This window comes from Pipistrellus kuhlii, unplaced genomic scaffold (assembly GCF_014108245.1).
Source record: "Pipistrellus kuhlii isolate mPipKuh1 unplaced genomic scaffold, mPipKuh1.p scaffold_m20_p_8, whole genome shotgun sequence".
In the NCBI taxonomy this organism is placed as follows: domain Eukaryota; kingdom Metazoa; phylum Chordata; class Mammalia; order Chiroptera; family Vespertilionidae; genus Pipistrellus; species Pipistrellus kuhlii.
The window spans coordinates 17,563,668-17,581,137 of record NW_023425584.1 but is presented as its reverse complement, the minus strand read 5'-3'; the positions used below and the strand labels follow the sequence as shown (position 1 = coordinate 17,581,137).

At 46.4% G+C, this 17,470-nt stretch overlaps 1 protein-coding gene across 2 annotated transcripts in view; it reads right to left on the bottom strand.

Annotated features, from left to right (window-relative positions):
• The window catches only part of GLRA1 (glycine receptor alpha 1), a 61,577-nt gene that overhangs the window by 2,024 nt on the left and 42,083 nt on the right, over positions 1 to 17,470 (bottom strand). For both annotated transcript variants that reach the window (XM_036423378.2, XM_036423379.1), the window contains exons 4-8: positions 11,217 to 11,440; positions 8,308 to 8,390; positions 7,014 to 7,151; positions 5,932 to 6,146; positions 1,724 to 1,870 (exon numbers count right to left, since the gene is read on the bottom strand). In XM_036423378.2, the coding sequence (XP_036279271.1) occupies positions 1,724 to 1,870; positions 5,932 to 6,146; positions 7,014 to 7,151; positions 8,308 to 8,390; positions 11,217 to 11,440 (807 nt within the window). The remainder of the gene's footprint in view (positions 1 to 1,723; positions 1,871 to 5,931; positions 6,147 to 7,013; positions 7,152 to 8,307; positions 8,391 to 11,216; positions 11,441 to 17,470) is intronic.

The window sequence follows — 17,470 nt, the reverse complement described above, 5'->3', positions numbered from 1 at the left end:
TCAGAACCACCTGAAAGCTGGCTGACTGGATGTCCAACTAGAAAAGTAAAAAGGCATGTTGAGACTGGTAGGAGGGACTGAGACATGGAATGGGCTGGTCCAGCATCCACGTGTACCATTGTTTTTCTTTAAACTGAGGGAGATCATCCCCTCAGAGGCCACTGTGAGAAGCAAGGAGTCCCAGGCCCACACCAGATCCCCCACTGAAGGTCCCAGAGCTGGGAAGAAAAGTCTCTGTAACTTCAGGCTGTAAAAATGAGCGGGGATTGTGGCTGAGGGACGTGGAGGTTTCCTGAGACCCAGGTGTTTCTCTTAAAGGGAAAGGCATGAACTTACTTAACTCACTTCCTATGAGCTTCAACGCCAGGAGGCATTGGGAGATGTAGACACATACAGGGAGGAACTGGATTGTCTGGCATTGGGGCAGGAACTTGGGGGCAGCTCACAGGGGTCATTGTTCCTATGCTGGGACTTCCTCTGCCCAGGGCTGATTAGAAATCATATCTGAGTCCCCATCAACCTGGAACACACTGTTTGTTCTGCCCTGCTGGTTCCCTGAGACCCCACTCCATCCAATTTGAAGCCCCACCCAAGCTGTATGCAGCAACTTTTCCATATGAATGGCTTATCTTGGCTCAGGCTTCAGACTTTGCTAATATCTCTCAAACAAGCTACATTTGGTGTGGGCATGCCCCAAACATCAATAAAAGGCCCAAGCACTAGCTTGTTTTGCTTCACAGCTAGGCCTCAGCTGGGCACTTCCAAACCTGATACAGATAGGAGGAATCTCCAGATCTCTCTGTAGCTCCTGTCAGGTAGCCTCAGGCAGTGGCTGACTTTGCACCTTCTGGGATGCTCCAGAGCCAGTGCACCTGATAGACAGCTTCAGACCACACCAGATTATAACTCTACACATCCACAAGCTACACTCAAGGGGCAGACCCAGTGAGCACCAAAGCCCCACTGAAACAATCCTGCTCCATAGGGGTGTCTCCTGCACAGCAGCTCTCCCACCGTAGTCACAGCTGGTCCTCACAGCCAATTGGCCTGGAGGTCAAATCCTCCCAGTGACACCAACAGCAATCAAATGTGAAGATGAGGTTGGAGAGAAGAGTGGGTTCTCTGATCCTCCTGGGGAGGTAACTATGGATCAGGTGTGGGGCCAGTTTGCTCCCACAGGCTGCACGCTCCCCAGTGGCATTTGGTGGCGGGTGACTTTTCAGAGATGGCCTGCCAAATATTCCTTTATTTAGTCCCTTAGTGAGAGAATCTGCTCATGGGAGGATCTTTCCTGATGGCTCTTTCTTGGAGGTAGGAAGCAGAAGCCTGGGATGTGGACATTCTACTCTAAGATCTCCCCTCTGGAACCATGCCCACTGAAATAGTGCAGTCCTGCAGGAAACACCAATTAGCATTTCGCAGCCTGCCATGCTTTAGGTTTTTAGCTAGTCATTATCTTGGTGCCATCAGCATTTGCTCCATCAGTTCTGTCTTTGGGTGCAACCTGATAATTTCTGCAGTGTTTTCACGGTTGAAAGAGTGACTGCCCATAGACCCAATTAGGGCCTTATTTATAGGAGAGGAAGCCAGGACTTCTATGACTTTAATTCCTGTTTCATGCCTGCCTTTTCCACCGAGAAGGATGGTCCAGCAACACAAGTATCACAAGACAAGGCTGCCACCAGCTGTCCCTCCTCCCTCGGGCAGTGACCCAAAGGCCTACCTTGTGGTGTCTTCGCTTCCTCCTGAACCGGAGCAGCTCCTTGTGCTGCCGAGACACGAAGTTGACAGCAGCATACTCAAGCAAGGCGGAGAACACGAAGAGCAGGCACACCGCCATCCAAATGTCAATGGCTTTCACATAGGACACCTGAGGTGGGGAAGAGGGGGGAGGACACAAGGGAGTGAGGGCAGAGGAGGGTGGAATATTGAGTGTGGTGCAATGTTTTTTGCTGCTCAGTAACTCCTCTCGTCCCCCACTGCTGTCCTCTCCTTAGCTGGGATATTAGGGTGGAGGTTACAGAAGAAAGAAAGAAAAGAAAAACACATCAAGTAGACTGGGCAGGATATTGGGCACAATGGAACACGGTGCCTGGAAGAGTACTGGCGAGAGGAGGACGGTGGGCCCAGCATTATTATTCAGTGGAACAGAATGCTGTGTTTAGTCTCAGGGAGAAGGAACGGGATGCCACAACTAATGTCAAAGTGAAGAATGACAGCAAATTGTGCAATAAGAGTTTCAAAAACTCGCTCCTCCATCAAAGCAACAAGAGAACCAGCAAAAATGGTCACAATAAACTTTTTGCAGAACTCTGGTAATTAGCCATTAGACCAACAGCAATCCTGTGGGCATTTATTTAAGGAAGACAACTGAATCTCAGAACAGCAAGCTTTGGAGTATTTTAAAAAGCAGTTTCATTGAGATATAATTTATATACTGCACAATACACACATTTAAAGTGTTCAATTCCATGATTTTTTTTATACATTCACGGATACTGTGCAACCATCAGCACAGTCCATTTCAGAACTTTATCACCTCAAAAAAACAAAACAAAAAACCTAGTAACTTTTAGCTGTCATCTCCCTATTGCCCCAATTCCCTTACCCCCAGTCCTAAGCAACTAGTAATCCATTCTGTCTCTATAAATTTCCCTGTTCTGGACATTTCATATGAATGGAATAATATGTGACCTTTTATGACTAATTTCTTTCACTTAGCATAACATTTTCAAAATTTATCCATATTGTAACATGTATTAGTATCTCATTTAAAAATATATATTTATTGATTTCAGAGAGGAAGGGAGAGGGAGAGAGAGAAACATTAATGATGAGAGACAATCATTGATCATTGGCCTCCTGCATGCCCCACACTGGGGATCAAGCCTGGAACCTGGGCATGTGCCCTGAGTGGGAATTGAACCATGATCCCCTGGTTCATAGGTCTACACTCAACCACTAAACCATGCCAGCCGGGCAGTATTTCATTTTTAATGGCCAAATAATATTCCATTGTTTTAATATACCGCATTTTGTTGATCTATTCATCAGCTGGTGGGCATTTGGGTTGTTTCTACCTTTTGACTATTATGGATAATGCCACTACAAACATCTGTGTACAAATTTTTGTGTGGACATATGTTTTAATTTCCCTTGGGGCTTTGTGGCATTTTAAATTGGCCCATTTCCATCCCCTTCCCTCAGCTCCATGCCAGCCTTGAAAACCAATGTCCTGGCAGCCACTGATGGGGCAGAGCAGAGTTGGAGCTTGTGTAAAGCTCCATCTCCAGAGGACTGTCATTATTGGACCTAATGGGGGGCGGGCAGGGCTCACTGAAAATTGCTGGCCCAGTCTGAACAGCCTTTCCCTGGGGGCACTTGATGAAAACAGTGACAACTGTTAAGCATCAGATAATTATTGAGGCAAACAATAGGTTGATCAAAAAGCTTAAACAGAAAAGCTAGGGGTGAGATGTCCATAGGGGGCTTGAATTTGTGTTATTCCTAATTCCATAATAATTATTCAATTAATGTTAATTTTTTTAGATGCCATAATATCATTGTGATCCCTATTCTTTATTGTCATAATGTGGGTAGCTTTCAAATACTTGAGCAAAAACTGTGCATCTTTCTACCTACTTCCCTTGCCCACCTACCTATCTATATATAGAGGGACAGAGATGAAGGCAATGAGGCAAAATGCTAACAATTGGAATGCAGGTAAAGGGTGTTATGGTGCTCATTGTGTGTTATTTCAGTGTTTCTGTATCAAAACAGAATGTCAAGTGGCATTAATTGAACTTTATGCTGCACATTGCACTTAGCATGAGGGAGCAGAAGGTGGTGTCTGGCATTGGGAGCAGTGCAGGATGTTGCTTCTAGTGTTGGATGGATAAAGCAGAATGTGTCTCCAACGACAGCGGGAATGTAGGCGGAGGCAGTGCCTAGCGTTAGAAGAGAGCACAGAAAAATGGGCACTTGGCATTCACTGTGAAGGGAGCAGAACCTCGGTTCTCAAGCACAGGGGGACGGAGGAGTATGTGTTATTTGGCACTAAGAGTAAATGAAATAGAACATTATGTCTGATGTTACAAGTGAAATAAGGGGAATTTGAGCTCTAGTGTTAATAGTGAAGGGAACAGAATGGTATATTTACAGTGAGGGCAACTGGAGGAGAGTTAGTGTCTGTTGTCAGTAATGAATGAAGCGGAATGCTGTGTCCGGCCTTGGAAGAATGGAGCAGAATGTGGTGTCTGGCCTAGAATGAATGAAGCAGAATATGTACCTGGCATTACTAGTAAATGGAGTGGAATCTGTGGTCTAGGGTTAATAGTGAATGGAATAGCATACTACTTAAGAGTTAATAGTGAATGTATTAGGAAGTGGTATTTAACATTAGAGATATAAGTATCAGCTTAAGGTATGTAGAGAGGGTTAACATATCAGGCATAACACATGAGGCTGCTACCTTACAAAGGACCTGCTTGCAAGGCTGGCCCTTGGAGGACATTTGGGAAGTTGGATTTGGGGGTTGTTCCCACTTTCCCTAACTAATAAGGGTGCTTGGACTGCTTGTGCAAACAACATGGTTTATGCTGAACATCTGTTTTCCTTCTGGGGATCTTGAATTTTGTTATGTTCTAGGCACCCAGCATCCAGTAAAAACCTTCAATAATGAATCTTTAAAGAAAAATAAGTTTTTTTATTGATTTTAGGGAGAGGAAGGGAAAGGGAGAGAGAGAAACATCAATGAGGAGAATCATCCATAAGCTGCCTCCTTCACGCTCCCTACTGAGAATTGAGCCCACAACCTGGGCATGTGCCCCAACTGGGAATTGAACTCTGACCTCCTGGTTCATGGGTCGAAGCTCAACCTCTGAGCCACACCGGCCTTGCCCAATAATGAATCTTAAATGAATCTCTAAACTTTCTGTCTCTCTGGGAAGAAACATTTCACACTTGTGCTGCCTTTTGTTGCTGGGGTAAGAGTGTGCTCTCTGTGGTCCCTTGTGGGAGGGAGGGGGAGAGCAAGGAAGCCTGTCCATGGATTCCTCCAGATTCTGCACATGTCACTTTCCTTGTCATCTAGCTGTGCATCCTGGATATACCACTGTAAGATGTCTTAGCCTTGAGTACAACTATATGCTGAGTCTTTGAGTCCTATCAAGTCTCTGAACATGGGGGTGATATTGGAGACTCCCAATACAGAGTATCTACATTAATGGTGAAAGGGGTGGAATGTTGTACACAGCACTGAAAGTGAGTGGAGGAGTTGAGTGTTCATAGTAAATGAAGCAGAATGTGTGTCTAATGTTAGTAGAGAATGGACTAAAAGGTGTCGTGATTGTATTGAAAATAATGCTTCCTGTCAAAACCGGTTTGGCTCAGTGGATAGAGTGTCGGCCTGCAGACTGAAAGGTTCCAGGTTCGAATCCAGTCAAGGGCATCTACCTTGGTTGTGGGCACATCCCCAGTAGGGGTGTGCAGGAGACAGCTGATCAATGTTTCTAATTCTCTATCCCTTTCCTTTCCTTTCCTTTCTGTTAAAAAAAAAAAAATCAATAAAATATATTAAAAAAAAAGATAACTACCATAGACTCTCCTTTAAAAAAAAAAGTTTCCTTCCTCCCTTCCCTCCTTCCTTCCTTCCTCCCTCCCTCCCTCCCTCCCTCCCTCCCTCCCTCCCTCCCTTCCTTCCTTCCTTCCTTCCTTCCTTCCTTCCTTCCTTCCTTCCTTTGGTGTTTGTTTTGAACATAATGTTAAATCTGGAGGAAGGATTTGGTGAATCAGAGTGCTGGACCTTGCCAAGTGTGGTAGATGAAGAAATAGTGACTAATTCCTCGTGCTGTCCTTATTGCAGGCAGGGGAGGGAGATGAGTGTCCTCCTACCTGTCCAGGTGCTCTGTGCGCATGGGCAGTGGCACTTACCTTGGGCAGGGATGCTCGGGAGCCAGAGCTCTGGGTGGTCATGGTGAGCACGGTGGTGATGCCCAGGCCCACACGGGCTGGGGCAGCATCCATGTTGATCCAGAAGGAAATCCAGGAGAGGATGACAATGAGCAGGCTGGGAATGTACATCTGGATCAGGTAGTAGCCCATCTGTCGCTCCAGGTGGAACCGAGCCTCAATGCAGGTGAATTTACCTGCAAGAAATGGTAATGAGAAGGCAAAGTAGCCTAGTGGATAGGAACAACACTTTGAGGTCAGAACAATCTTGTCTATGGAAAATTGGGGATGATGATGAAGATGACAATAATAATAATAATAATAATAATAATAAAATACCTACCTCACATGTTTACTCATATGGTAACTGTGATGAGAGAATGAGATGGTGCCTATAAAGAACTTAGCACAGTCCTCACACATCATTAGTGCTCGGGAATGTCAGTTGCGATCATCCTCATCCTCACTATTTTGTTGCAAAGAGTGGGCCTAAGTGGACCATTCTCTTTCCTTCTGCCAGTTTTCTTCCCAAAACATGACTGGATCCTGTTATTTCCCTTTGTAAAAACCTTTCTTTCCTTCCTTCTCTCCTCATACAAGAAGATCCCCATTACCTGCAGGGAAAGTTCAAACTCTTTAGTCTGTCCTTCACAATGGTGCTCTGCCTGCTTTTCCACCCCATGTCCCTCCTTTCTTCACCTTAATCGGGACTACCTACACTCCATCCCTTGCCTTGAGCAATTCCTCTGACACAGAGGTCCTCCCAATACTGGCTCTTCCTTCTGCCTTAGGAATTGGGTCCATTTTGAGTTAGGTGCCCTGCTGCCTGGAATAAAGACTAACTTTCTTTGTGATGAGCTGGGGACTAAGTTTAAGTTACTTTTACCCTAGGACTCACAGGAAGAAAGGGTCGGAGCCACTTTAATAAATATATAACCACTAGGAATAAACACAGAGCTCTGTCCATCATGTTGAAGCAATGACTGAATGGATGTTTGCGATGATCTCTGGCCCTGGTGGGGGCGGGGAGGTGGGACCTGCGGAGGGTGGCCCCTCACACCTACCTGTGTTGTAATGCTTGGTGCAGTATCTCAAGTCCTTCTCCTCCTTCAGGATAAACTGGGGCAGAGTTAGTCCATCTGCCACCTGCACAGCTCCCTGCTCCTGCCACTCAAAGATGAGGTCATTCATGGTATAGCCAACTGGGATGGGATCAGAAGAAGAAGGAGCAGTCACCACCTAGAAGCACTTATTTGAGGTGTGTCTGGCTTTAGGGTTAGAGAGAGGCACCAGGCACTTGAGGGAACTCATGAAACCATATTGCTTCTCCCCCCTCCTTCTCCACCTAGGAAGTTAAAACTGGTTTAATTGTTTATATTTACCCCAAACCCTTCTCTTTCTCTCCCTATAACTCCCAGCACCCTACCTTAGCGTGTCCTGTTGCCCCTCCCCCTTACCTCCTGGTCAAGTTCAGTTGACATCTGCTATTCCTGCCTGTATACCATCCTTGCAGCTTCCTCTTTTGCTCACAGCAGACTTTCCTCAGGGGAATGACTACGGGGTGTTTTTGTGGTGGGACTATCATTTGGGGCCAAAGAGTGAGATGCTGACTCAACTAGGCCTTTGCCCCAGGATTTTGGCCCTTGGGTGAGGTCTCAGGAGGCTCAGAGGTTGGCTGGTGCTGATTGTCTTCAGAGGTGTTGCTCTGAGGGGAGGGCCCATTATAATAGTTCCTGCTGCCTAAATGCTCTGCCCCAGTTTCCGTGCTTCTGGTTTCTCCTACAAGTCCATGAGGAACCTCCATATCTTTCCATTTAATTCTACCTTTAAAATGCATCTGATTGCTCTCTGGGTTTACAGTCAAAGAATCCAGCTACCTACCCCAGCTGTGAAAATCCTGGTTCACGTGATCTCCATAAAACCTTTCCCAATACCGTGCCTTCTTCCCAATCAGAAGGAGGCCCGCTTTCAGCCACGAGGCCACCCTCTTTTCTACTTCTAATAGAACGCCTACCACTCGCTGCCCTGTGTTAGCCAGTCATCTGTCTCCCTGTAAGTTCAAGGACCATGTCTTATTCCAGCTATTTCCCCAGGACTACTGGGGAGCATGTTCATGAATGACAGGAGACAGTGCCTCTTTGGACAATGCTGCTGGCTCCAGAGCTGGGCCTCTGACAATATAAGGGGAGTTATATTTCTGAAGCATTCTCTCAGAGCCAAGCTCCTCATCTGGCCTTTTGAGCTATTGCAGTAACCTCCTGGGGCCAGCAGCTGGGAGCAGCTGTGTGAGGATTTCGGCCAGCCCTGTGGGTAGAGGGGAGACTGGTTCTTTCTAGAGGCCTCACGTGAGGGACTCACAGCTTTCTAGTTGCATGATACATGTCTGGACGTCCATGGGGAAATTCTTCAAGTCCATGGGGCAGGCCAGCGTCAGGGTGATTCTGGGGAGAGAAGGGAGTCGAATGATGCTGGGTCCACAGACCAGGGAAATTGTGCCTCCATGCTAGTTACTACCAGAAGCCACTTAACTTGGAGAGGTCAAGGGGTCAAGGAGGTCAGGGAACCAACATATGTATATTTCCACACTTCAGATATGTAAATGGGGCAGAGAGATGAAGGTCACAGAGTCAATAGAACATCTGTGTTTCTTTGGAGTCTGTCTGGCTCCTCGGGGCCTGCCGTTAGCAAGGTGCCCGAAGACCTGGAGGCTGGGGGCTCCCCCAGCCCTGCTCTTCTGCAGAGGCCTTGGGTCTGGACAGGGTCTGAATGATCCTCTGAGCAGCACCAGGTCTCAGGCATCCCCAGGTACACTGGCAGCAGGTGCTGCCCATGGTTCCTGACTCTCCCCACTTCATACCCTATGCTCATCAAAAGTTATTTCAAAAGATCCCTAAACAGTTGGTGTCCAAACACAGCTGGCTCACATCTGTGGGCTCCTGCTGGTGTCAGCTGGGAAGTGGTGGGCATCCCTGGCTTCTGGGCTAGCTGCTTATTCTGGGTTATTCAACCCTTGCAGAGGGCAGTCGCCTTAGACCCAGAGGAAGCCCCCTTAGCAGAGCCCGCGGTCTGCTGCTCCTGCTGGGATTCGGGCTTTTCTGCTTTAATGGCTTTGCCAACATCTGAGCACCTGCTGCAGGAGACGGAGAAGAAAGAGACTTAGATCATCAGGCCAACTCCCTCATTTGACAGGTGAGGTGCGCAGGAGGGAAGGTAGGGAGGGGCTCGTGTAAGGTCACACAGCAAGCCAATGGCTCAGGCAGGATTTAACCAGGTCTGCCATCCTTGGGATGCTGAGCGTGAATGCTGGCTGGCTGGCTTCCCAGCACTGCTGACCTGAAAGGCACCGAGTTGGAGGTGATCACTCAGTGCTGGCACCCTGGTGGCACGTGGTGAGGCACCAGGCCCTGTGTGAACCTCTGCCCTCCAGCTCACACCCATAGCTCCCATGTGGGTCCCTTCAAGCACAAAGTAGAAGCAAGAGGGGGAAAAGGAGAGGGGAAAGAGAGAAGGAGATGAGAGAGAGAAGGAAAGAGGAGAAGGAAAGTGAATGCAGTTGATTTCTGAAGCTGAAACCTCCAAGATGGGGCAGCTGTCACACTGGGTTAATTTCCTGAAGTTGAATGACCTTGGGAATAGCACTTTCTGCTGATTTGTTCCTCTGTCATGCTGCACTGGGGCCTAGCTTCCCAGAGACATGAAACTAGCCTGGCAGCAGCAAGAGCCAGGCAGGGTGACCCTCCCTGACCGCCAGCCAGCCACGGCCTTGGTACCATTTGCTGAGCCCATCCAGACTGGAAGGGTGGTGGGTTGGAGTGTGCTCCCAGGTTTGGAAGGCATCTGCCTCTGGTTCCTCCCAGCCTGCCCCTCTGTGGTGATACTTTCCCTGCAGAGATTTCTAAGTCCGTTCTCCCAGACAGTCTGCTTTTTGGCCACATCTGAGGATTGGGACCTGTGCAGCCTCTCCTGTGAGACTGGACATTTAAAGTTCACCTTCCAGCCCAGTGGTTGAGCATTGACCTAGGAACCAGGAGATCATGGTTCAATTCCCAGTCAGGGCACGTGCCCAGGTTGTGAGCTGGATCCCTAGTAGGGGATGCACAGGAGGCAGCCGATAGATGGTTCTCTCTCATCATTGATGTTTCTCTCTCTATCTCCCTTCCTCTCTGAAGTCAATACAAATAAAAAAAAATTTTTTTTAAAAGCTCACCTTCTAATGGAAATGAAAAGGTTTAGTCCCCTGAGGAATGGGAGGATGAGGAGGCAGAGTCATTTAGGATCAGTGCTCCGTTTAAGCCCTTTCAAATAAAAACATCTTCATTCAGCAAATATTTGAGTGCCCACTGAATGCCACGACCCGGTTCTGAATAGACATCAGATTATCTGTGGGAACTTTGCTAAGTACTCAACTTTCAGGTCCTCACTTGTCTAATCTGCAAAATGGGCACAATAAAACCTACTGCATTGGGTTGTGAGGAGGATTAGAAATCATCTGTGTAAAGTTACCCAACTAGTAAGTACATTTCAGTGAATGGCGATCTGTAAGAATCACATGGACATTAGTCGTTTTCTTCATGTCTTGGGGACAAGATTGGGAATTAGGTGGGGAGGGGCGGCAGGGGACTCTGAAAGCTTGCCTCTGACCAGTATCTGCAGGAAGCTGGGGAAGGGGGCCCAGCTTCCTGGACCCACTACAAGGTAAGGAGGATGGGAAGCATTTCCAGAAGGGATGGAGCAGCCCTAACTGGTCCCGGTGAGCAGTGCCACTGACCTGCAAGAGGTTGCTGAAGTTTTTCAGGTTTTATGCCTTTGCTCCTGCTATTTTTAAACATTTTGGTAAGAACATTTAACATGAGATCAACCCTCTTAACAAGTGTAGAAGCATTCAATATAGTATTGTTAACTATGGCACCGTGTTGTCCAGCGGTTCTCTAGAACGTATGCATCCTGTGTAGCTGCATGCTCCTGCTATCCATAGTTGCCTTTGAATTCTCTTTTTCTTTATCGAAATTCTGGGTAAGGGTAGGGGTCTAACTTCTCTTGGATGCTTCCTGGATCTCCCTGGTTAGAATAAACCACTCGCCCCTAGGACTTTGCCCGGTATTTTATTCTCACTTGCTGAGTGAACGTTGTGGGCTGGCTCTGCCCATCTGGCAAAGGTGTCAGGTAGCCAGGGCCTCTTCACCTGTTTGACCCGCCTCTTCTGTCTGCTCCAGAAGACAATGGGGCAGGGCAGTGCTGAGGATGGAGGCGACGAGCTGTGGGCTCACCTGATGCTGTAGAGGACATTCCCACTGCGGGAGATCCGGAGCAGCTTGTTGTCCGTGGTGATCTCGTGGAAGTGGGCCCCCTTCTCGTTGGCGAAGAACAGGTCTGGTTTCCAGATGGAGTCCAACATGGACGGGTCCAAGTCCAGAGAGTCGTCGGGGTATTCGTTGTAGGCCAGCCGGGGGTCGTTCCACTGCTGTCGCAGGAAGATGTTGACTCTGTAGTCCTGCAGCCAGGGGGAAAAGGGTTAGGTCCTGGGTGGCAGCCCTCTGAGGCCCATGTGCTTCTAGCCTGTGTCCCCCAAACCCGCTAGAGGACATCAAGTCCATGCATCAGGTAAAAAAATCCCAGAACGTTCTCTAACTGCCCCATCGAGTATATTCAACTTGAGCTGAGATTCTTTAAATGTTATTCTTTCTTTTCTGAAGTTAAAAAAATATAAAGTTCAGGCTGATATAATAAGTGCCTGTTTTCATCCTGTTAGGTAAGAGATAAAGTTGAAGTCCTCCTTTTATCATCAGCCTGTCAGTGTAATAATTCTCATGTGCACTCTGGTTCGAGAGCTGCTAGTCTAGACAGACTGAGGAGACAAGAGGAAAGCCTAAAAGCTGATGCCTGGAACTAAAGTCCTCAGTTCCCATTCACAACCCGAGAAGCAGTTAGTGGTAGGGTTACGTCTCCAAGGCTGGGAACTGGGTAATGAAATGAAGAAATAGTTGCAAAGAAAAGTTTTAAAAAGTGAGGCATTATACACCTGGGTCCCAAGACTATCATGACACTGCAAGTAGAATTTAGGGTACATCTGAGTTTTCCCAAGAACAAGACCATAGTTCTCTCTATTGGATTCCCACAAGAGTTGAAAGTCCTCCAAGATGAATAACCTCTGGTCAAATCCAACTTTAAATGCTTTCCTTCGAGACCTGAGCTCCACTCATGAGCACCCACTGCCGATCTGTCCCGGGAGGCGCCGGTGAATGAGATGTGCTGCGTCTCCTTTGCAGTGCTGCTGCTATACTGATCACTCAATCTGTCCTCAGCCGGGGTGAACTGAAACAAACCCTCCCCACCTCCCAAGTTCTCCCCAGCACAGGCCTCATTCCGTTCGCCTACAGAAACATCAATAGCTTTATAAATGTTCCCAGGTATTTTACAGGATTGTTCTATAATTTAATGGAAGCCTCTCCCTCCAGTCCCATAGAAAATGACATTTAGTCTCATAATCTTATGTCTTATATGTCCCGTGGTGGAGGGATTCCTTCAGGCCAGACCTGGGTGTTGACAGTCAGAGACAGCTCCCGGTGTGACTCCCTCTGACCAGGGGGTTAGAAACAGCTCTCTCTCTCTCTTTTGGATTTAACAGGAGAGAGAGAGAGAGAGAGAGAGAGAGATAGAGAGAAATATAGAGAGAAAGAGAGAGAGAGAGAGAGAGAGAGAGAGAGAGAGAGAGAGAGAAATATAGAGAGAAAGAGAGAGAGAGAGAGAGAGAGAGAGAGAGAGAGAGAGAGAGAGAGAGAGAGAGAGAGAGGAACACCTATCAGAGTAAACATACTGTGAATGGTTAGGCAGAAAAAGCCTTCAGCCCCCAAACCCCAGCTGTGCTTTTGGTGTCCTTGCCAGTGACATGTCAAGTCTGTTTACGTGGCTGGAAGGAAGAAAAGAAAGTAGCATTTCTTAAAACGATCTGTTAGGCACAGGCGCTGTTCTAGATACTGTCACACGTTTAATCATCAAAAAACTCTTGCAAGTTAGACATCCAGGTTCCCATGGTGAGCAGGGAAAGGAGGATTAGAAGGGCTGAGAAACTCGTCCCAGGCCAGGCCCAAGTGGCAGCGCTGGGCTCTGCATCCGCAGTGTCTGACCCTCCACGCGCACGTCCCACGGGGTGGAGAGCCAGCTCTGTGCCGGGCTCTGCGCCTCCCATCCTCACAGCCTAGTGGATCCTGCCTGCTCAGCTTAGCCTCACCTCCTGCAGGAGCCTTCCTGCCCTCAGGCTTTCCTGTTCGCTTCCTTTTCTGATCTCCCAGCAAAACGGAATCTCCCGAAATGTTTAATTTAGCACGTCCTCACTCTGTGTGTTTTATCTCCTCTCCTTGATTGGCAACAATTTGAAGGGATGGACTTGAGCTTCTATTTCTCCCCCACCAGCCCACCTACTCACCCAGTCATTTCCTAAAATCACACAGCAATTCAGGAAAGGACCGGGATTAGACCTGAATTGCTTCTCTGGGTCTCACTGTTAAAAAAGGAGTTAGGCTAGCTGTTTTCTTAACAACCCTTCCAAATCTAATAGCTAATTGTTATTAGTTTTTTTTTTTTTTTTTGTGTGTGTGTGTGTGTGTGTGTGTGTGTGTGTGTGTGTGTGTAGTAAGAACGTTTAACTGAACTTCTAGTAAATGCCAGGCACGGAGAATATACCGAGAACAAGAAAGACATACCGTGTTTCCCCGAAAATAAGACATCCTCCGAAAATAAGACCTACTTACAGGTTTCCTTCTGAGTGAAATATAAGGCATCCTCCCCAAAATAAGGCCTCCCCCCCCCCCCCAGGCTAAACATGAGAGATTTGGTCCACTGATTCTGAAAGAAATGGAGTCACAAGAAATTCACCAGGAAATTCAGGAATTGGATTGTTATGATGATGTTCCAGAAGATGATGACATGATTGTCATTGAATAAATGAGTAAATTCTTGATACTGTAGGATTCACAGTTTGTCTGGTTTATGTTGACAACTACCGTACTACCGCATCGTATACAGGTAATAAATTTCCTTTATTTTCATTTAACAATAAATGTGTACCGTAATCTTCTTCATGGAAAAATAAGACATTCCCTGAAAATAAGACCTAGCACATCTTTGGGAGCAAAAATTAATATAAGATATTGTCTTATTTTTGGGGAAACAGGGTATTTACGCAGACACAGAGCCTACAGTGTAATGTCTTCACCTCACTGAGGTAAGGGCTCTGGTGGGGATTAAGTACAGGATGCTAGGAAGAGAGAGGAGACAGCCTCCCCATCTGGACTTAGGGGTGAAGGGCAGGGAAGGCTCCAGGAAGACATGGTATTTAAGGTGAGACCAGATATAGTTGAGCCTAAGAGGAAGGGCATTTAGGGTAGTTGGACCTGCTAGAGACAAAGCAAGAGTGCAGTACTCTGGAAGAACAGCAAGTGAATGGGGGGGAGGAGCGGGGAGGGTGAAGGGGGGAAGGGAAGCAGGCAGGGCTCAGGAGCCATCTGGAGGACTTTGAACTTCATCCTGGGAGCAATGAAGCAATGATGAATTTTAACTATGGAGGGACATTATTTATGTTTTCATTTTATTGCTGATATTTCATTTTTATTTTTAATAGGAAAAGGACTGTACTTATTGATTGTATACATTTATCAAACTGGCATATAGTGGATACTTTAACATACTACACATCATTTAATACTCATGATATAATTAAAAACTAGCTTATTATTTCCATTTTGCAGTTCTTATTCCTATTTTACAGTTGAAGGCATTCAGGCTCAGAATAATTAAGTAATTTTTGTGAATTCATGAAGGAAATAAGTGGCTGGATTCTAAGCCAGATGCTTGCTGTTAGACTTTATAAATGCATCATGCATTTCTCTTAGTCTAAGTATATGTATGCAAAACATATAACACCCTTTCATGGACAGGAATAGTCTCTATTTTGTTATTACTGATATTTAAAAAATATTTACTCTTTCTTATTCCAAAAGTAATGCATGCTGATTGTAAAAATATAAATAGATACCACCTAAAAGAAGAAAGAAAAAAAAAAAACCCTATAGGGTCTCATTATGAAATGACGAATGAAAGGCACGAGCTGAGATCTGGAGAAGGTATCTGGGTGTCCTCAGCAGCCACACTTCCCCTCAGCAGCTGCCATTGACTTCTCCCGTCTCATTGGTGAACAGCAGTGGGAAATGCAGTTTGGGCGAGATCAATGTCATTGGTGCAATAGCCTGAAAGCTAACTGCTGTTTTGCTCACTTAGCCCTGTGCTCACATGGGTTGGTGTTTGACGTGGTGGGGGCAGGGGGACAGTCCATATTCAGGTCCATGGACTGAGAGGAACATTTGAATTCTCCACCTGAGAACCTCGAGCTCCACCCCCAGTAATGGTTTCTAGATTTCACACTCTCATCTAAGTCTGAGTTGGGAGGGATTGATTTCCTGAGCTCTAGCCCAACAATCTTTAGCACTGGTTCACCTTTCTTGCCTCTGAGATTCCCAGATGGTCTGATTTCTGGAAACTGGGCCATTGCCGTGCTTGTAAGACCAAGGTGAAGCATTAACTAGTTCATTCTGACATTCACCAAATATTTATCCAGGGCTTTCTGTGTACCCTCTCTCCATTGTGTCTAATTTTGGTTGGATTTGTGTCCCCCTAACCCCGTTGTATCTAATTTCAGATTTCAACCCTTCCCAGTAAATTCCTCTAAACTCAGCATTGTTGTGAAGTAGCATGCACAAGGTATTTTAGTAGGAAAGAGCTAAGAGCCTGATGAGTGTGTTGGTGGGAAGGGGATGGAGAAGCCATTGCCATCAGAGCCAAGAGATATCACCCAACAGGTAGACAAAGAACAAGATTCTTACACCTGCTTAAGTCTCAGCAAGCACCTCAACCCTCAAAGGGACGTCTCTTCTGTAACTCAATTCAACTCTATAGACATTATGCCCTGAGGGAAAACAGTGAGGGTGGAGGCACATGGTCTTGATTTCTATCCTCACTGACCTAGAAGTATCTAGCAGGCCAAGCAAGATATGGACACAAACATCTACCATGAAAAACTGAAAGTAATAAGGGTCATTGAGAGCAATACCTAACAAATGGCTATTAGGTATTGCTCTCAAGACATGGAGATTACTTCCAGCCAGGATGGGTGAATCTGGAAGAGCTTTTGGAGAGAAGGTGGCATTGGAAAGGACCCTATAAGTCTATTCCATCCCTCTGAAGTTAGCTTCTCTAGATCTGGTATTGTTCTGAGATGTGACCAGTACCTGGTTTCTGCTGGAAAGGAGGCCAGTGATGTGTGAGGAGGTAATTCAAGGTACACAGAGGCTAAAGAACTATTTCTAACATCACACAGTTGTAAGTGGCAACTCTGGGATTTGAACCCAAAATGTTAATGTCAGAGCCCAAGTACTTAACCACTAGACTACGCTACCCTGGATCTCCCAGAATTGCACTGAGCAACCATTTGATGATGCCTCAGTGCCATTGGATACTGCCTTTGGCTGCTGTTATGTACCTTTGGATTTGTAGAGACCCACAATCAGCAGGTAGGACAAAAAACCTCTGTCCCAGGTTCAGCAGTTCATGGGTACTTCTACCCTTTCCTGAGCTGTCCCTCCAATTTGACCCATTGTCTGCTCTACACTGGAGTCCAGTGCTGGCCACTCCCCAAATCCTGACTCATTGCCTCTTTGGCTCTAGGTGCCTGCTCTGAGCCCTGAACTCTCCTAAGTCACCAGCTTGCCTGTGCATTCTCATTTGTATCTCACACAATCAGAGCTACATTTGTTGTAAAGAACTGTAGATGGTTTGGACCAGTGGAGCTGAGCATCTTTGTTTGTCTCTAGGGGATCACTAAAGCCCAGCGTGAGTTTAATAATTACGTGAACATGCTAATAGCAGCTACTTTTATTGGGCATCTAACACTTGCCAGAACTTTATATACATTCTATCCTTAAACCTTTCATAAATCCAACACACTGGGTATTATTACACTCATTTTACAGGGCAGGAAATGGAAATTCAGAGAGGTTAGAGGTTAAGCATCTTGCTCAAAGTTCCATAGCTAGTAGGCGCTAGAGCAAAGGTATGAATCCAGGAGTGGATAGGAGACAGACATAGTGCATTGTGTCCTACTGAACTCATGAGATAGGTTGGCTCATGCATATCCTGATAGTGTTAGATGGGGAACTTTGCACTGGCCTGTTAAGCAGTGAGACGGATTCATAACTAGTTGCCAAAGGTGGCAAATTGAGTGGCGGATGCTATCCTGGAAAGAGGACAGTGTTGGCAGTCAGGTACCAGAGTAAGATACTAACAAATGTGGAAATATTGAAAACAAGATTGCTCTCTGAGAGTTAAACTAACAGCAGAGATGAGCGTGCAGGAAAGGAATTGGGCGAGGCTCAGCATCCATCACAGGGACCTCTGTGCAGTCCATGATTGAGGACTGGCATGTGCTGTGATTTAGTAAGTGGAACCTTAATTGATTTGATTATGTCTTGTT